The sequence below is a fragment of the Trifolium pratense genome, linkage group LG1 (assembly GCF_020283565.1).
Source record: "Trifolium pratense cultivar HEN17-A07 linkage group LG1, ARS_RC_1.1, whole genome shotgun sequence".
Lineage (NCBI taxonomy): Eukaryota > Viridiplantae > Streptophyta > Magnoliopsida > Fabales > Fabaceae > Trifolium > Trifolium pratense.
Window position 1 is genome coordinate 53444926 of NC_060059.1, and position 21187 is coordinate 53466112.

A 21187-nucleotide genomic window follows, 5' to 3' on the forward strand; every position below is an offset into this window, starting at 1 on the left:
GTTCGAACCCTTCTTGCTATTGCTGCCACTCGCCAATGGAAACTCACTCAAATGGATGTTAAAAATGCCTTCCTCAATGGCGAGTTAGAAGAAGAGGTTTACATGCGTCCTCCCCCAGGATATATCTGTTAGGAAAACAAAGTATGTCGCCTTCGCAAGGCTCTCTATGGTCTCAAACAAGCACCTAGAGCTTGGTTTTCTAAATTTCACAAGACTATCACCCAATTGAATTTCTCCTCTAGTGCTCATGATTCTGCTCTTTTTACTCGGAAAACTGACAATGGCACTGTTGTATTGCTTGTTTATGTCGATGACATGATTATCACTGGTGATGACTCCATTGGAATTGAAGAGCTCAAGAAATTCTTGTGTCAACACTTTGAGATGAAGGATCTTGGACCATTAACTTATTTTCTGGGGCTTGAAGTATTATCTTCAAGTGATGGCTTGTTTCTGTCACAGGCTAAGTATGCTTCCGATCTCGTCTCTCGAGCATGTCTCACTGATTGTAAAATTGAACAGACTCCTCTCGAACCCAACATTCGATTTACTCCTCAAGATGGTACTTTACTTGCCGATGCCACTCTTTATCGGCAGCTCGTAGGTAGTCTGATATACCTCACAGTTACTCGGCCAGATATTTCATATGCTGTTCATCTTGTTAGCCAATTCATGGCTTCACCACGTTCCACACATTATGCTGCCGTCCTCCGGATTATTCGATATATCAAGGGTACCTTATTTTATGGTCTTCATTACTCAGCTACATCCTCTTTGATTCTTAACGCCTACTCTGATGCTGATTGGGCCGGTGATCCGAGTGATCGTCGTTCCACCACTGGTTTTTGTATTTTTCTTGGAGATTCTCTTATATCCTGGCGTAGCAAGAAACAAACTTTAACAGCCCGCTCTAGCACTGAATCTGAATATCGTGCTCTTGCTGACACTACTTCTGAGATATTGTGGCTTCGCTGGCTTCTTGCTGATTTAGAGACATCACAATCTTCACCAACTAATCTATATTGTGACAATCGCAGTGCCATTCAAATTGCTCACAATGATGTTTTCCATGAACGTACCAAACATATTGAAATTGATTGTCACTTCATTCGCCAACATCTTCTTCGTGGTGAACTTCATCTTATCTCCATTGGCACTCTTTACCAGCCGGCTGATTTGTTCACAAAACCTCATTCACCTGGTCGCTTCCGCACTTTAGTATCCAAACTCAAGTTGGTTAATGCTCCACCCACTTGAGTTTGAGGGGGAATGTTATGATATAGGAGTATTGTGATTCTCTTATTATTAGACTTTATATTGTAATTATGTTAGGATCAATTATCTTTTATGTGTAATTACTTTCTTTGTCTCTTTGTCTCAAATCCTATAATATAAATAGGAGCACTTGTTTGTACTTAAACAAAACACAAAAATATATACAAATGTCTTTTTATATTTTCCTGAGTTTCTACAAGATTATCTTGTTGGTGATTCAAATATCAATTACTTCACTAGAAAATAAACATCACGAGCTTCTTGTCTTTGATATTCAAATATCAATTATTATTCACTTTCATAGCCTTTATCAAAGTTAGTTGCTTGTATTTCAATTTCCCAACCTTTGAACAAAACGATGAAACCAAATTGTTACTCTATAGCTCATATATACAACTACAATCCATACGACTAACCCCAGAAAATAGTAAAGCTTCGATGTCGAATTTATCAGGACGTGCTTTATACAAAGATCCATTCAAATATGCTTCCTTCAACACCACTTTTGTTATCAATATAACTCCTGTAACTTCCCATGGTGGAGACGGCATAGCTTTTATCTTAGCTTCAGATCCAACTCTCCCTGCAAACAGTTATGGAAGTTGGCTTGGTATTGTAAATGCTGACACTAATGGAACTTCTCAAGCCGCAATTCTTGCAGTTGAGTTTGATACACGACAGAGTTCAACCGAAGACGGTCCTGACAACCATGTTGGAGTCAACATAAATAGCATCTCCTCTTTGATACAAGTATCATTGATAAACACTAAGGTGAATCTTTCATCTGGTAAAGATGTAACTATAAGAATTGAATATTCAAATGATGTAATATCTGTTTTTGGTTCAATGACTGAATATTCAAATGTTTCAATGGAGACCCTTTTGGTATCTCCACCGCTTAATCTCTCTACCTATTTTAGACAAGAGGTTTATGTTGGGTTCTCTGCTTCAACAGGAAATTACACAGAGCTAAACTATGTAAGAGCATGGGAATTCAACGGCTTAGATATTGGTAATAAAAAAATTCTCTGGTGGATTTGGATTATAATTCCATCGGTCATAATCATAGGTGGATTAGTCTTTTTCTTCCTTTATTTTCAAAGGAAAAAAAACATGGAGCTTCAAGAAGATACATATCAAGGAATAGAGGATCAAATTCAACACTCATCTATGGCTCCAAAGACGTATCAACTAAAGGAATTGATGAAAGCAACAGGTGGATTCAGCCCTCAGAATAAACTTGGCGAAGGTGGATTTGGAATGGTTTATAAGGGTATTCTTGGAAACAACAAAGAAATAGCTGTGAAGAGAGTCTCGAAAAACTCGCGTCAAGGAAAGCAAGAATTTATGGCAGAAGTTACAACAATTGGAAGCCTACACCACAAAAACTTGGTGAAACTCGTTGGTTGGTGCTACGAAAGCAAAGAGCTTCTCCTCGTTTACGAGTTCATGCCAAATGGAAGCTTAGAAAAATATCTATTTAACCAATCAAGTGAATTAGAATTACAATATTCAAAAGTACTTGATTGGAAAACAAGAAATAACGTGATTCGTGATGTCGCCCAAGCACTGGATTATCTTCACAATGGTTGTGAAAAAAGAGTACTTCATAGAGACATTAAAGCAAGCAACATAATTTTGGATTTAGAATACATTGCAAAATTGGGTGATTTCGGATTGGCGCGTACAATTCAAAAGAGAAATGAAACTCATCATTCAACAAAGGAAATTGCTGGAACACCGGGTTATATGGCACCAGAAATATTTTTAACCGGAAGAGCAACGGTTGAAACAGATGTGTATGCATTTGGTGTTCTTATTTTGGAAGTTGTGTGTGGAAAAAGACCAGGAAATGTGTATGCACAAGATGATTATAATACAAGTATTGTGTATTGGGTTTGGGAGCTTTATGGAAAAGGCGAAATTGTTAGTGTTGTAGATAAAAGGATAAGTTATGAAGAGAATGAAGTCGAGCGGGTAAACTGGGAAGAAGTTGAAACTGTGCTTGTTCTTGGTTTGGCTTGTTGTCATCCAAATCCAAATGAAAGGCCATCAATGAAAACTGTTTTGATGGTTATAAATGGAGAAGTTTCTCCTCCAAATGTTCCAATGGAAAGACCTGTTTTTGTTTGGCCTGCGGCTATGCCTTCATGTTTGAAACTTGGTGAAGATAGCTCTCTTATCAGTGGAACTCTCACTCCAATTACTCAACTTAGTGGTAGATAGAAAATTTGATATCATTTAGAGAGGTGTTGTCTAAGTATGTATGGGTATTTGCATGTCTTATGCTTTGATTATTGCTTATTATAATAATGTTTTTCACTTTGAAGCACTAGTACTTATAAAATGGTGATGTACTCGTTTGTATTCGGTATTTGTTGTAATCTCATTGATAGATATATTGAGAAGCTCATTGATAGAGCTCAAATTTTGCTTCACCTGCAAAGAAAATATGGTTAACAACAGATTCATAATGCTTGCGACACAAGCAACAATATTATGGAAAATTCTCCATATAAGCGATGACTTGGCAGGAGGGATGCGATGAAACCAAATAGATTTACACCAAATAATAATAATAATACTAATAATAATAATTAGAAAATGCCATTTTTCATCTCTGATAGAATCAACCAAAGTGGAGTTGAACCTTGAAACAATAGAACCTATCAAGATCAAAAACATCGGATATACGATTATGGAACCATTTATCTGACCAGAAGTTGATAGTTGTGACATCACAATTTTCCAACTACTATTTTCTTGGATTTTCAACATCATATTTCTTAAACTAGACCAAATAGAGGATTTTATATGTAACTAGAAACAGGTTTCTTGTTGATGAAGAATCTACTTCCAAGAACATAAGCACTTTGATTTTTGTTCATGGTTAAATGTATTTCCTGAAGAAATTTCATAAAAGAACTTGTGCCTCTTTATGAATGGTCATTGGATCCAACGAGCTGTTTGGCTAGGTGAAATGTATTTCCTGAAGAAATTTCTGGGGCACTACGTTCTGGTGTATGATGCTTCACTCCAAGGAATAGGTGCGGAACATTCTAGTCTTCTGTGTTTATGAACTTTTGGTGATCGCTAGTGTTTTGATACGTAATTTGGGTTGGGTCCAGGTGGAAACCACGGTTGTATACTGTCTCCATGACAGTAGCAGTTTTTTACTGCATAAAAATAGTTCCTTGTGCTTCAAGTTTAGGGGCCTGGTGCTGCTGTTACAAGTGCCTGGTGTTGCGACAATGTTTTTCCGTTAAGAAAAACATTTGGTTCATAACTCAACATTATTGAATGGCTAAAAATATTTATACTACTCTATACAATATAACTAAAATTTCATGATACAATACGGATTATTAAAACTTTCTAATTTTGGATTAATGCCAAAAGTAGAATATATGGCATTAATGTAACATATAACCTGCTAAAACTTTTTGGATTATTAAAATTTTCTAGTTAGCATTGTATTTGAGTGTTTGTAAATTTGTTAGTCTGTAACTCTATCATTTGAAGATGATTTACAGCACTAGATGGTATTTTCTTTTGTAAATGGAAAATGACTTTATTGCTTGTGTATTTGTTGCGAGTCTCACATTTGTTGCGAGATGGTTTAAAATATATCTTAGCTTATAAGTCGGTTTTGTACTGTTTGGTTAGGTCCAATACTCAATTCGATGGACCACTTGCTGGGAGCAGATATATTTTATTTTCAACTAAACAGCAAAGTATATCAATGCTACTAATTCGATTACAACACGTAACAGGAGCAGAGCCAAATGATACAAAGCCACTGCACTAGCAAGATGAGAGGAAAAAGCAGAACCAGTACACAACACAATGCAAAAAGAAGCAAAACAAACACACCACAGTCCACGTGCCTACTAGAAGCCGGCCAAAATTTCAACCGAAAACAGGCCCCTTCGCAACTAACAAACAATCACCGCACACAGAAACTCACTAAGCCCTAACACAGAACCAAAATACTAACGGCACAGACTTTCACAGCTAAAAACAGACAGCATCTCGCCACTAAACCTCAGAACCGCGGCAAAATTAAACCACACTGTCTCGGATTATTTGATGTACTGCTAAACCGAATATGACCGGTTATACAACCGTGAATCTTGTCTGCCCTGACAAAACAATCACCAATAAAGCCTAACATCAAAGCAAAACAGAGAAAGTAAACAGCATCACACTAGATATCTGATTAAATAATTGGCACAAAACCAAAACCATATCAGCCTCGGGTTTTAAAAAAAAAAACTTGAATCTACTATCCCAGTAAACTGATCAACTAAATAAATATTAGAAAAAATAATAATGTCTTTATATTTGAAAGAGTCATGGTTGACTATCTTACTAATACACTTCAATAAAATTAAGTTAGTAATATATAAAATGAATTAGAAAGAGTCTTGATGATATATAAAATAAGTTAGAAAGAGTCGTCGTTGAATTTTTTTACCAAAAAGTTTTGTTTATTTATACAGTTGTCTTATACAAGGTCATAGGAACTGATTTTCCACAGTTTCTTGTTTTATTAACCTTCTGGTTCTCGAGGAACCTTAATTCAGAGTTGGACAGCTATATAAGTAAAGTTTGACCAATAATTATTCCTACCAAAAATCGAACTCGGGTTTCCCGAATGATTCGTTCTAGGGGGAGCTCATTAACCAAATAGCGATGATTAATCTTCATTGAAGGACAAAGAATTAAAGATTGTGACAGCTTGGTTAAGGGTTCGAGTTCGAGTCTCTTACCACTTAAACTAATTCATTGTTGGTAATCTACCTTGTGGCATCATCAACCCTTGCCTTAATATATTTTTTGTTGGTCTAGTAGCCTAGTAGTGGCTAGAAATTTCATCTTAAAGGTGAATAAGTGGAGTGTCCGCGGTTCGAACTCCAGCTCCTGCATAATATATGCGATGTTTCTATCAACTGAGTTAGTTAAGCTCACGCAGGCTGCCTTAAATATATTTTATAAAATCAAATAAAAATTAGAAAGAGTCATGGTTGACATTTATATGATACGCCGCATCACATGGACATCAAAATATATACTCCAACTAAGAAATTTCCATGAAATAGTTTAAACATTTAAAAAACAATAAAAATCATTCCATCCATCCTATTCCTTACCCTACTATATATTTGTTCATCTTGTTTCACTACCAAATAAAACATCATAAACATCATGTCTTTGCTACTTAAATTTCAATTATTAGGAATCATATTCACTATCATAACCCTTACAAAAGTTAGTTGCTTGTATTTCACTTTCCCAACCTTTCACCAAAACGATGCAAACAAATTGTTACTCAATAATTCATATATACAACGAGATGCCATACAAGTAACCCCAGAAAATAGCAAAGCTTCGATGTCGAATTTATCAGGACGTGCTTTATACAAAGATCCTTTCGAACTTGCTTCCTTCAACACCACTTTTGTTCTCAATATAACTCCTGACACTTCCCCTGGTGGAGAAGGCATAGCTTTTATTTTAGCTTCAGAACCAACTCTCCCTGAAAACAGTTCAGGACAATGGCTTGGTATTGTAAATGCTTCCACTAATGGAACTTCTCAAGCCGCAATTCTTGCAGTTGAGTTTGATACACGACAGAGTTCAATCGAAGACGGTCCAAACAACCATGTTGGAATCAATATAAACAGCATATCCTCCTTGAAACAAGTATCATTATCAAATACTAAGGTTAATCTTTCATCTGGTTTAGATGTATTTATAAGAATTGAATATTCTAATGATGTAATATCTGTTTTTGGTTCAATGACTGCAAATTCAAATGATTCTATGGAGACCCTTTTGGTATCTCCACCTCTTAATCTCTCTTCCTATTTTAAACAAGAGGTTTATGTCGGTTTCTCGGCTTCAACAAGCAATTACACAGAGCTAAATTGTGTAAAAGCATGGGAATTCAATGGTGTAGATATTGGTAATAAAAAAAATCTTTGGTGGATTTGGATTATAATTCCATTGGTCATAATCATAGCTGGATTAGTCCTTTTCATGGTATATTTTCTAAGGAAAAAAAACACGGACATTCCAGAAGATACGTATCCGAGGATAGAGGATCAAATTCAACACTCATCTATGGCTCCAAAGAAATATCAACTAAAGGAATTGATGAAAGCAACTGGTGGATTCAGCCTTCAAAACAAACTTGGTGAAGGTGGATTTGGAATGGTTTATAAGGGTATTCTTGGAAACAACAAAGAGGTAGCTGTGAAGAGAGTCTCGAAGAACTCGCGTCAAGGAAAGCAAGAATTTATTGCAGAAGTTACAACAATTGGAAGCCTACACCACAAAAACTTAGTGAAACTCATTGGTTGGTGCTACGAAAGCAAAGAGCTTCTCCTTGTTTACGAGTTTATGCCTCGGGGAAGTTTAGATAAATACTTGTTTAACCAATCAAGTGAATTAGAAGTACAATATTCAAAAGTACTTGATTGGAAAACAAGAAATGGCGTGATTCGTGATGTCGCCCAAGCATTGGATTATCTTCACAATGGATGTGAGAAAAGAGTACTTCATAGAGACATTAAAGCAAGTAACATAATGTTAGATATTTTTTACAATGGAAAATTAGGTGATTTTGGATTAGCGCGTACAATTCAAAAGAGAAATGAAACTCATCACTCAACAAAGGAAATTGCGGGGACGCCAGGTTATATGGCACCGGAAACTTTTCTAACAGGAAGAGCGACGGTTGAAACAGATGTGTATGCATTTGGTGTACTTGTTTTGGAAGTTGTGTGCGGAAAAAGACCCGGGAATATGTATGCACAAGATGATTATAAAAATAGTATTGTGTATTGGGTTTGGGAGCTTTATGGAAAAGGCGAAATTATTAGCGCTGTGGATAAAAGGATAAGTTACGAAGAGAACGAGATTGAGAGGGTAAAATGGGAAGAAGAAGAAGAAGAAGAAGTTGATATTGAAAGGGTAAAATTGGAGGAAGAAATTGAAATTGTGCTTATTCTTGGGTTGGCTTGTTGTCATCCAAATCCAAATCAAAGGCCATCAATGAAAACTGTATTGATGGTTCTAAATGGTGAAGTTTCTCCTCCAAATGTTCCTTTGGAAAGACCTGCTTTTGTTTGGCCAGCTATGCCTTCATCTTTCAAAGAAGGTGAAGATAATTCTCTTATCAATGGAACTCTCACTCCATTCACTCAACTTAGTGGAAGATAGAAAATTAGAGATCACAAATATGTATATATGTGTCAGTGTTATGTCGGTCTCTGAGACTTATATGTTAATTTCTATATACATTTACGATTTGAAGTGTCAGTGTTATATAGTTAATTATATTATTTTGTTGGTTTCGCATAGGACTTTTTGTGTGTAAATTTTGCAAGTATGAATTGGTATGTTGCTTGAGTAAGTGATGGATCATTACCGTGTAAAATATGTTTCTTTTGGATTGTTGATGATGTGCATGATCTCTTTTATTATTTTTTGATAGAACATGATCTGTTTTATTATGGCACATTTGCTTCAACAGGAACTAAATTAAGTAATTTGCCAGAATATATGAAAATGACTTGTTCAATTCTTTGAAAAGAACAAGTAAAGGATTGAATGGAAGCAAAAGAAATCGATTTTATAATTATCATTATATTCTCTCTTTCTTTTTTTTGACAAAATTATCATTGCATTCTATCATGTGAGTTTGTCCAATGCTAATAAACCATATATTCTTCTTTAGAATAACAATTTGAAATATAATTATAGAGAAAATAGAATATAGAACCGAAAGTTATTCAGAAAAAAAAAGAGTGAAATTTGGGTTGAGTTTTGGTCAACTCCACAAAATAAGTACATCAAAGAGAGAAATATTACAAAATTGGGCTTTGGCATGAAGATTGAAGATAAAGTTGACATATTTATCGTCGTTAAATCAAAATCGGATGATCTAAATTTGACACTCAGTATCTTTCTATTTGAAAATATTAAAATATGCATTGAATGCGTCAAATATCGACCACTAGAAATCGGGGATGGATCTTCTCCCATGAAAAATTCACAGGAGGAGGTCCAGTGTGTGTATCCACCACACATACCTCTTTAAAAATTAAAATTCCATATATTTTAGAAAAAATCAAAGGCTATGATTTCACTATAAAATAATTTCAATGGAGAGAACTTCTTCCCCTAAAAATCGCATTTCAATTATATCTCACTTATATAAACATATTTTGAAACCATATCTCATCAAATATTTGAATCTCAACACAACTTTCTCACACTTAATATTAGATATATTTGACGTTTCATATCTATAAAAAAAAATTAAGGTCATTTTTCTCCAATAAATGTAATATAGAAAGAGTAATTTATAAAATTAAATATTAAGGTTAAAATATTTTAAAAAATTAATAATATATTATTTTCTAATTTATTGAGTTTTCTTTATGTATTAACCAAGGTTATCAAAACCGGACCGGCCGGTCGGACCGGTGGAACCGTGAACCGGTCATAAAAACGGTTCGGTTTTTAGCAAAAAACAGATAGGAAACCGACCGGCAAAAAAACGCGTGAACCTGGGTCGGACCGGGTCGAACCGGCCGGGCGGTTCAAGCGGTTTTACAGTTTTTGTTTTTTTTTTAAAAAAAGGGCAAAACGACGTCGTTTTAATTTATTTATTTTTTAAAAAAATCTGAAACAAAACAACGACGTCGTAGAATAGGAAAGGTTTTTGTTTTTCATCTATTTTTCATTTGGTTTGAATTATAAATTTTATTTTATTTTGACTTGTGATATTTTATCTTGTTAATGTGTGAAATTATGAAATATTGAGCAATTATTCATATATATTTATTTATATATTAATTAAAATATATATTTAATTAAAAACGGTTCGATCCCGATTGAACCCGATCCGACCAATTGAACCTTGAACCGGTGAGCTCGTCGGTTCGATGACCGGTCCGGTTCTGACAACCTTGGTATTAACCTTTCAATTTCTAGAAAAAGGGTCTGATAATTCAAAGTTTGGCTACAGATAAGTAAAATCTTACAAAAAAAATTATTTCTCCTATATATCAAACTTCCCTCAAACGATTCATTATTAATATGATTCATTAATCATTTGATAGGTTATTATCGAATTTTGGACTCGTCCCTCTATTTTGTGTGTGAATACTAGTTACAAAAATCCGTACAATGCACGGGTTCATGATAATTTTATGATAACAATCTTGTCATAATAATATCATGTATGAATATTTGTAATTTACTAAGCTAAATATAAGATAACATTTTAAAATTTCAAACCAACATGATATGAATGTTAGCAATAAAATGTTGGATCTAAATCATCTCCTACAGTTTGTGTCCAGCCTTCCCTCATTTTTTTTAATCCAACGATTATTAATTCATACAAGAAAAAAAAGAATAGTGCAGAAGAGAGAGAAAATGATGAATGAATGACTGAGATGAAGGTTGGACGAATAACATGAGAAAAAGGATTGGAGAGGATCAAGATCCGAAATGTTGCATACCATGTAAAAAAATGAAAATTCTTGATATTTATTTTATAATAATATCATTTTCTTTATTTTTTTCAAAAAATAAATATCATTTTCTTTATTATTTTAGTTTGAGATAATTTATTTTTGCTTTTGGTCAAAAATCTGAGCTAGAGCTAGTTTTCAATTTGAACTAAACTTCAAGGGGAAAGAAGAAGGTCCATAAATAAAATGGGCCAAAAATATTATTGGGCTTTGAAATAAAACTAAGGGTAAAATTGAGAATACACATAGCCAAACCCTAATCCCTCTCCTTTAAATAATTTCGTTCACTCCACATTCCTCTTCATCGTTCGCCCATCCACAAATTTCTTTCCTCATTTTTTTTTTCTTTTTCATATTTACCGATCCTTCGTTTTTTCATTATTTTGCTCATTATTTTGCTTAATTTTATTGTTAATTCTGTTAACCTTTTTTAATTCTATATATCAAAACCATATGATGAATCTGGATTTTCAACTCACGACGGTCGTCTGAGTTTCACTTGATGTATTGATCCTATTTTTCTGATGGTTCTTCTCTCTTATTTTCTTTTTTTCTTCCACTGTTAGATTTAGATTTAGAGCACTATTTTGCTTTGATTTTACTTTTTGTATTTTAGTGTGTTTCACGTTTCATTTTATTCAAATTTTCAAGAATTATTTTTTCAATTTATATCTAATAAAGTTTTTAGGAGTGAAATCGTGCTTGCCGTTTTAGTATTAGGGCTGTTTGTTTTAGATTTAAAAAAAAAAGATTTTTTTTGAAAAAAAATCATTTTTAAGACCATATTTTTTTTTGCAGAGATTTTGAAAAAAATATAAAGCTATTTGCAGATTAAAATCCATTTTGATAGTGTGGGATGATGAATGATTAAAAAAATGGATTTTGATAAAAAAAAATTTATTTTTAAGATAGTGTGGGATGTTGAATGATTAAAAAAATGGATTTTGATAAAATATTTTTTTTTAAGATAGTGTGGGCTGATTTAAAAAAATATATTTTGATAAAATCTATTAAAAATAGATTCTTATTTTGATGAAAAAATAATTTTTTTATTAAGATGATTTTTGAAAAAATCTGAAATAAACCCGACTAACATAAAAAAAAAAGTAGATTATTTTTTTGAAAACAATAAATTTTTTTGTTGAAAAATTTGAAACAAACATACCCTTAATATTTTAAATGATTGATGAAATAGTTTTCCTTGATTTTACTAAATCATTTTGTTTTATATTACCAATTTTTTCCCCAAATACCGAGTTTGAATTACAGGCTGATGTGAATTACAGCCTTCAAATAAATTAGTTGCTTTGGCTTCATTGAAATATATAAAAGGGAAAACCATATGATGAATTTGGATTTTCAACTCACGACGGTCGTCTGATTTTCACTTGATGTATGATCCTATTTTCTGATGGTTTTTCTCTCTAAATTATTTGTTGCAACAATATCACCATGATTTTCATGCTTAACTTGTCTCATTTTAGGCTTTGTGGACTTCTCCGGATGAGAACAAAATGTATGGGATCCATTCCATTAATGGTTTTGTTAAAACTGAACGGAAGTCAAACAACAATCCCTCAAACAACCATGCTTTAATTATTCATTGTCTTCATTACTTTCATTACCAAATCCACAATTTCATCACCGACCCATAAATGCATCACCCCCTTCACCACCAAATTTAGAAAAATAAAAAGACACCCCCTTCACCACCAAATTTAGAAAAATAAAAACACAACAAATCCCACAGTTCATCACCAAACCCCATCCATTCCCTTTCTTCAATTGGTAAAACAAATGATAATGAAGATGATGAACATTAACAGTTTTTGACAAAATTTAATGGAGAGGACTTGTTTGATAGATGGGGTTTGATAATGAAGATGATGAACATTAACAGTTTTTGACAAAATTTAATGGAGAGGACTTGTTTGATAGATGGAAGTATAGTTACGCGGCCAAAATGAACAATATATTATGGGACTAAAACGAAACCAATAATTAAGTTAAGGACCAAAAAACTAATTTAGCTTATATTTAAAAAACCAATTTTTTGTAGTGATGAACGGAGAAGTATGTTACGAACATGTCATCATTCCAATGGTTTGGTTCGTGCCTCTTTTGGGTCAAAAGAGGTTAGGACCCTCATTATCGTTATTTCAAAACCATCTATAAAGGACTCCAATTCTTTTAGGGGGAATGATGAATTGTTTTAGATACAAGGCTGTTAGAAAAAGTCCTCCAAGCGCCTCTATTCACTTTCAAGAGTATACCTCATAGTTGTCGTTTTGCTGAGCCAAGTTCTATAGGTGCTTAGGTTTGTTGCTTCTTCCTCAGTGCACTTTACAGGTGGTCAAGCCTCAGACTATACGGGATTGTAGGTCTGAGAATCGGAAGTCCTTGCAATGTCATGTCGGTGGATAGAATGCACGACCTGCTTACACAATAGAAGCTATATTGTTGCTAGGCTGCGTTGCAAAACTTAACAATATTTTCTTATATACAATAATATATAGACATATAGGGCCTAATTTTTAGGCCCAATTGTCCAATAAATTTGGGGCCTAAAGCCTTAGCCTTGGTGGCTTTAGGGTTGGGCCAGCTCTGGCAACAACATTACATCTTAAGCTGTTTGCCTACATGGAGAGAAGCAAATGGTGTCGCCAAACTAGTTGATAGTATGTTGGGCAATTATGGACGGGAGGGCCAAGGTTATGGAAAGATAACAGTGAGGAGGAAAAAAAAAAGAAGGGCGCTAACATCAACCAATGTCTTCGTAAGGTTGCAGATGGACATTTCACAGCGGCTGTGAAGGTGTTGGGATCATCTGGAGTAGCCCCGTATAATGGTTGGGTAATATGCACCCGTACAGGTCACCTCCCTCTGTGCCAACCATCATGTATTCTAATGTTCCTCTTGTGTTCGAAGTTGATACCATTTTAAAGTGCATTAAATCGTTCCCTAAAGGGACATTGTGTGCTAGATATGGGTTGAGGGCCCAACACTTATTAGATGCACCGTGCGGAGAAGGTTTGGCTGTGGCAAGATATCTTGTAGGTGCTACACTCTAGTGGTTAACTTATGGCTAGGCAAAATATGTCCAATGAGTTTGAGTTTGTAGCCTCCACACCTTTGACACATTATTAAAACCTAATGGTGGGATACGACCTATTGCATTAGTACTATTTGGAGGCTATGAAATGAGTCGGCAAAGATGTGGCTAAATACCTCAACGAATTTCAGTTTGGGGTCAGGATATCAGGTGGCGCAGAGTGTAAGATTTCGAATTTTTATCCAAGATATTTCTTAAAATTTACTTAGTTAGAAAATGTGCGACTATTTTTTTTCGTAAACTTTCACATTTTGTTGTCTATTTGAATGAGTGTCTTATTTAATTTTTCAACGGTGAATTTAAATAAAAAGGTTGAATGATTTTTCGTGAGAATTTTTGTAAATCTTATTTGAATCTTTTGCTATGTCTAGTTTCCGGGACGAAACTATATTTTTGATGGGTAGAATGTAAGACCCGGCAAGCAGCCCCTAGCACCTCCTTAATTGATTCATATTTCTCTCGTCTTTCTTGTGATCTATCTTTATGTGGGTTTGAGTTGACTAAGGAAGGAAAGCTATTAAGGTAAGGAGTTTTTCCCATACACTCATGCTATATAAGTTTGTGTTGTGAGATAATAGTAAAACATTTATCTATTGAGAGAGAAAATTAATTAAAATGAAACTAATAAAAAAGAAATTCTTATGAAAATAATATATCAGTATACATATAGATGTTTTGTGTTTACTATGCTTAGGCCCGGCCCAGAAGCACGGGCAACAAGCCATGTGGCAGCGGGCCTCCTAAATATGAAGGCCTAAATAAAATGTATAGGGTAGTAGTATTAGTAAAATTGAGGGCGCAAACATTAAAGTTGAGAAGGATCCTAATATGCTTGAGCATCCGCCCATAAGTTTTTTTCTCTTATTTGATCAAGATTTTGAGAATAATGTTAATAGAATGGCGGTTAATGCATGGAAATCCCTATCTAATGAAGTAAGTTCATGACTTTATTTTATTTTATTTTGAAAGGTTCATGACTTTATTATAACCCTGGAGTAGTATAAAGTTGATGTATAATTGAAATAGGATAAAATACATTATTTGGAAAAAGCAGCAATTACCATGATATAGGTAGGTCATTGTGAATTAGTATACGTTATTACCATAATTTTTTCTTTTTATTTAAGGTGTTAGAACAAAAAAGATGAAAAGTTTAGAATAATAATAATTAAGGTGTGTGGGTGACAAAGTAAGTACCTTGATAGCGTAATCGATTGCAGATGTGGTGAATAGTGTAGAGAACATATGTGTCATGATCAACTGCAAGAACTTTGAGCCCAGGCGGGAAGGATGGAATGTTGGTAGTGAAAAGGTTCATATTTTCTTGTTTTGCAATGAATTAATGAAAGAATTTGGGAAAAGAAAATAGAATAATGAATAAAAAATTGTAAGAAATATAGGAACGAGAGTGAAGACGGTAGAAACTAGAAAGAAAGAGTCTGAAAATCAATGAATAAAAAAATTGTGAAGAAACTTTACCAAATTGATTAATCGATTGTGTCTCTTTCTCTAACGGAACAACGATGTTGAATCAAATCAAAGCAATGAACGGCGAACGAACTTCAATTGATCATGCTCTAAGTTGGGTCAGAAGCATATGTATTTATAATAACTTCAACATCGTTGTTCCATTAGAGAGAGAGAGAGAAAGAGACACAATCAATTAATCAATTTGATAAAGTTTCTTCTTAATTTCGTTTCTTTATTTCTTTCTTTAATTTCATCCCTTCAATTACTTACACAATTTATTTATTCATTGATTTTTAGACTCTTTCTTTCTACTTTCTACCCTCTTCACTCTCATTCCTCTATTTCTTACAATCCATTATTCATTATTCTATTTCCTTCTCACAAATTAATTCTTTAATTCATTGCAAAACAATAAAATATGAACCTTTAAACTACTAACATTTCATCCTTCCCGGCTGGTCTCAAAGTTCTTGCAGTTGATCATGCCACAAATGTTCTCTACACTATTCACCACATCTGTAATAGATTACGCTATCAAGGTACTTACTTTGTCACTCACACGCCTTAATTATTATTATTCTAAACTTTTCATCTTTTTTGTTCTAACCCTTAATTACTATACACAGATTATGAGTTAGGAACTCTCACTATTATATGCAGAGATGTTGTATTTGACTGAACTTTCGTTTGTAAAAAAAGTGACTTTAGTAAAAAAAAGTCACTCTTTAAACATATGTTGATTTACTTAGGAATAAACGAAAATTCATTTGTCTCTGTTTGATGTTGATTTGCTTTAAACATGTTGCTTATATTTTCAGGCCATGAAGGAAAGGATGAGTGATCTTGCTCAAAGCTTAGGAATGTCACCTGGGTTTGGTGATGAGTTGAAGTGATGATAATGAAAAATGGAACCTCAATTATGGATTAGAAATCTTGTTTATACAGTGAAGATGGTGTTGCAAAAATGTTACTAATTCTTATTTCATTGTAACTACTGACAATCTAGCATGGTTTGGTGATGTTATAGACTCTTTTTGTCTCCTCTAGTAGTGGACCCCTTGTATTTGGGGACTTTTTTGTAAAACTATGAATACAAATTAGTAACATGCATGTTACAAGAAAAGATTACAGTTTTTCCAATGTACAAACACAAATTAGTAATACTTTTGCATGTTACAAGAAACATAAACCGGTAACAATGTTTTAATGTTACTAATGGTAAAACTCCAGTGTTACAAAAGATATAAATCGATAACGTTTATCAAATGTTACTAATGATACCGTAAAATGTTACTAAAACTTTTTAGTAATTAACATGGATTTTATGTAACACTTGATAAAATGTTACTAAATTGAAATTAAATAGTAACATTTTTCTTGATTTAGTAACATTTTTCAAATGTTACTGAATCTCATACTTGTTGTAGTGGCGGAATAAACGGTTTCTATTATATGAGAGTGTAAATTATTTGACATTTTCGGTGCATATTCCATTTTCTCTTTAATTTATGTATTATAATTTTTTAGCGGCCCCACCCCAAACAAAATTTTCAGTTCCGCCATTGTTCACAATATGTAATGAAATAAAGTAGCAACTAGCAAACACAACACAAACTGAACCGAAACATCATTAACAAACATCAAGACATATATAATGATCCACATATAGCAAGCACAAACTTATTTATTTATTTATTTAGTTTTATATGAAACAAGCGATGGATAGTTTCCACATGGTTTAAGCAACGAGTGAATGGGCAAAAAAGGTTTGGTTTGCATCCCCTCTAACCCTAAGCCTTAACCTTAACTATCTAACCGAGTTCTATGACTGGATTACATTCATGCTAAATAACACAGACAAAGATTGCATGGCAAAATTTTTGGCTATCATCTATGAGATATGGAATGCAAGAAATCTTCTAGTTTTTCAGGAAAAGGACTTACCTCCTCAAGAGATTAGCACCACTGCCTTCAAACGGCTTCATGAGTATCAATCCTATGGCGAAAAGCAGATCCTGGTCTAAATCCTTATGCCCAAGGATTGTAGTAACAACATTAGCTGAGTCCACCGCTTAGGGGCATCCTGAAAGCCAATGTGGATGCTCACCTAAGCAGTGATGGCCATTGGTTTTCAGGTATGATCTTGAGACGGTCGGATGGGGGCATCGTTGGAGCTGCAACCCGAGTTCATAAGGGTTCTATCGATGTGATAACGGGAGAAGCCTTAGGGTTGAATGATGTTGCTCTTGATTGGATTGAAAAATTAGACAAACATCGTGTGATATTGGAGATGGATTCTCAAATCATCGTGAAAGCAATCAAGGATAAAGTGGAGATTAGGAAGAATTGGGGATGGATGGTTCGGCGATGCATCAAGTTTCTAGACAACAACCCTAATGCTGATATTAGATGGGTGGTGCAAATCGGGTTGCCCATGAGATGGCCAAGTGGGCCCAATTTGAGCCCAATAATGATTGGAGCAATTGTGTACCCATGTGCATTTGGCTTTTTATCCAAAAAGATAAAGGTTTTGTAATTCCTGATTAATTCTTCAATATATATTTTTTCCTTCAAAAAATAAATAAATGAAACAAACGATGGTATTATACATATCGAACCTTAAACATAGTAAACACAAAACACCTATATGTATACTGATTATATTATTTTCATAAGATCTATATCTTCTTTATTAGTTTCTTTATAATTAATTTTCTCTCTCAATAGATAAAAGTTCTACTATCATCTCACAACACAATGTTATGTAACATGAGTGTATAGAGAGTAAGTCCTTACCTTCCACGCTTTTCTTCCTAGCTAGTGAAGACCGTAAAACCCATGACACAAGTAAGCAGTGGTAGAAAATACAAGGCTCACTACAAGAATATATTGATTTTCCGACATATTCAATATTCACTTACCGGCCGTTTTAGCCGCCGGAAAGTTTGTGGCCGTTCTAGCCGCCGCAAAATGAAGGAAAACGGTCGCAAAATTAAAATATGTTATTTCAATGCTTCCTGGCAACTTACCGGCGGCCTAAATCGCCGCAAAACACACACATCCGGTCTTGAAAATTGGTCCAGAACTTAGTGGCCGCTTTAATCTTAGACGAGGTATAAAAATAAATCTCGCATAGAGTTGTTTTTGAATGAATATATATGGTGGAAGATGAAAGTGAGGCGTGAGACTTGGAGTTTAGGTTGCCAATGAATCCTCAACCTTGATGGGTCTTATACGAGTAATTGTATGTATGAGAGATACAAATTCGACCTATAAATTTGTATGAGTTTATTTTATTAAAATAATATTATAATTATCTTGGTCAAAATCGACCTCTAAATTTGTATGAGTTTATAGGTCGAATTTGTATGGTGGTGGTGTGATGAGAGTTTCTCGACCTATAAACCTAGTAAATTCGAGTTTTCCCTATCAAAATCGGGATAATGCAGACGGGTATCCGCGGGTATGTATTATGTTGTCATGCCTAATTAAACTAGATGCTTGACCCGTGTTATTGCATATATCTTGTACATTAGAGATTTTGATATTATGTTTGTAATGAAATCATAAAAATACTCCCTCCGTTCTTTTTTAAATGTCATTTTTTACCATTGCGCACATGTTTATGCATAACTTTAATCACTAATACATTTAATTATCTATTATAAAATATTGTGAAAATTAGGCATGACAATATCTTATTTGTTAACATTTAGTTTTATATAATAAGAGATTATGATCAAATTTAGATTATGTAAATAGTGCACAGTGATTTAAAATTACACCTAAAAAGAAATTAATGGAGTAATTAATTGCAACACAAAAATTATATAAAAAACGTTTGAAGATTTCATAATTTAAAAGCAAATGAAATCATAGGTAAGTATTTAACATTTTAAAATACTTTTTTGTATACAATATTTAAAGTTGCATTGGTATCTTGATCTTTTCTACATTTTAATACTAAGTGGAAATAAAAGTGCATTATTTATAGAGGGGAAACCTATATGATTTCATATATATTATGGGGTATCACATGCAGTTGAACCGTTGGAGAGTGTACACATGGAAAAAGAAAAAATTTGCAATATGCTAATCACATAATGGTTTATGAATTTAGTTTTCCAAGAAATTTCAATAACGATTAATGCTCAGTTTGGGAAAGTCAATAAGCTAGCTTATAGCTTATAAGTTAAAAGCTTTATTTGGTAACAATTTTTAAAATTGTGCTTAAAGCTTATTTTATTAGCTTATAGCTTATTTTTCAAACGCTATTTCAAGTAGCTTATGAACTTATAACTTATAGCTTATCAGTTCCATATTTATCCCTATTATTTTAACTAAACCCTATTGTTACCCTCTATAATTTAATATTATTTAAAATAAAAAATAATTATATTAATTCTTAAAGCAACGAAAGGGTTTTTTTTTTTTTTTTTAAAGCTTATTTTTCTTTATATTTATAATTTAAAAAAGATATAATTTACCTATCTTTAATCTTTATAGGTTGCAAGATGATTTTATATTAGCACAACGTAAGTTAAATAAGTATAACGTTTTTTTCTTCTTTTGAGATCAAAATTAGTATAATGTTTTTGTTTTTTAAAAAAGAAATTAGTAATAATGTGTTTTTTTTGACAAAGAAATTAATTCATTGTTATAGCTTGCAGTTAAATTTTACAATAATATAATTTATACGTATTAAATATATTTATATATTTTACTGTAACGTTTACATTTAAAATAATTTCTTTCAAATAAAAAATATTTTTTAATAATAATAATAATATATAAATGACATATTGAATTGATAAATTTAAATTATTAAGGTCGAAATATCTTAAATATTAAATGATATGAATTTTATTGTAACTTGAGAATGCCCTTTAATGTAATTTTACATTATCAGTTAGTTAAACCGCTAATTTTACCAAACACTTCAATTAGCTTATCAGCTATAAACTATCAGCTATAAACTGTAAGTTATAAGCTAGCTTATCAGCTAACCGCTATTTTTACCAAAGGCATACCTTAATAACTAATAAGAATGATTAGGGTTTACCTTTAAAAGTTAAAATGTGAGTTCCAAAAAGATAATATGGTTTATAAGTAGGTGCTTCTATATTGCATGAATTTGTATATTTGTGATATTCTCAATCACGATGCTTCATTTAGATATTATCCATTTTTATTGTTGCCGAAAGATTTAAGTTGTGATCATGCCTAACTTAACAAAGATTGAAAATAAGAAATTTAAAAAAATGGAAATAAGACAAAAATTGGGGCCCACATTTTAGGAGGAAAATAGGGTTGGATTAGGGTTAATAAGACTTATCCGTCGAGTCTTGTGAGACCTAAATAGGTGATAAATTCTCATAAGAGTTTTATTGCTGCTACATACCAAAATCAGGAATTTGTTCAAAGATACAAATGTCATTTATTGACTGTTCAAAGATAAACATGTGAATCACCTGATCTAGTTTCTTGCAAAATGTGCATTTCCAAATTCATGGGTTAAATTCAAGGCAACAATAGGGTTATGCTACATGCAAATGGAAGGTTAAATTCAAGGCAACAATACAATTTCTGCCATGAAGCGGGGAATGCATGCCCATATACTTCCCGGTTCATGGGTTAGACAAAATATCCTGCAACTGCCGCAATGTTTTTGGCTATGTCTTTCGAGATATTGATAGAGATGAAGACTTTCGTCTTGTTAAGGCTTACCATCTAACTTGATGTTGGCAGAATTGCGAACTAACAGATTCAGAGAAATCAG

General features: G+C 33.2%; 2 protein-coding genes and 2 non-coding genes across 4 annotated transcripts; all 4 read left to right on the top strand.

Annotated features, from left to right (window-relative positions):
* Window positions 1–1479: 1479 nt before the first annotated feature.
* On the top strand, window positions 1480–3644 carry LOC123884519 (probable L-type lectin-domain containing receptor kinase S.5). Its single transcript, XM_045933632.1, has one exon. It carries the CDS (start codon window positions 1714–1716, stop codon window positions 3499–3501), a length of 1788 nt encoding a protein of 595 aa, XP_045789588.1. The 5' UTR covers window positions 1480–1713; the 3' UTR covers window positions 3502–3644.
* A 2811-nt stretch (window positions 3645–6455) lies between these two features.
* On the top strand, window positions 6456–8902 carry LOC123924119 (probable L-type lectin-domain containing receptor kinase S.5). The gene has a single exon (XM_045976895.1). The coding sequence runs from the start codon at window positions 6484–6486 to the stop codon at window positions 8500–8502; it is 2019 nt and encodes a 672-aa protein (XP_045832851.1). The 5' UTR covers window positions 6456–6483; the 3' UTR covers window positions 8503–8902.
* A 2370-nt stretch (window positions 8903–11272) lies between these two features.
* Window positions 11273–11356, top strand: LOC123903399. Its single transcript, XR_006807975.1, has one exon. It is a non-coding gene; the product is annotated as a small nucleolar RNA Z161/Z228 (small nucleolar RNA).
* An 805-nt stretch (window positions 11357–12161) lies between these two features.
* On the top strand, window positions 12162–12243 carry LOC123903400. The gene has a single exon (XR_006807976.1). It is a non-coding gene; the product is annotated as a small nucleolar RNA Z161/Z228 (small nucleolar RNA).
* Window positions 12244–21187: the final 8944 nt, after the last annotated feature.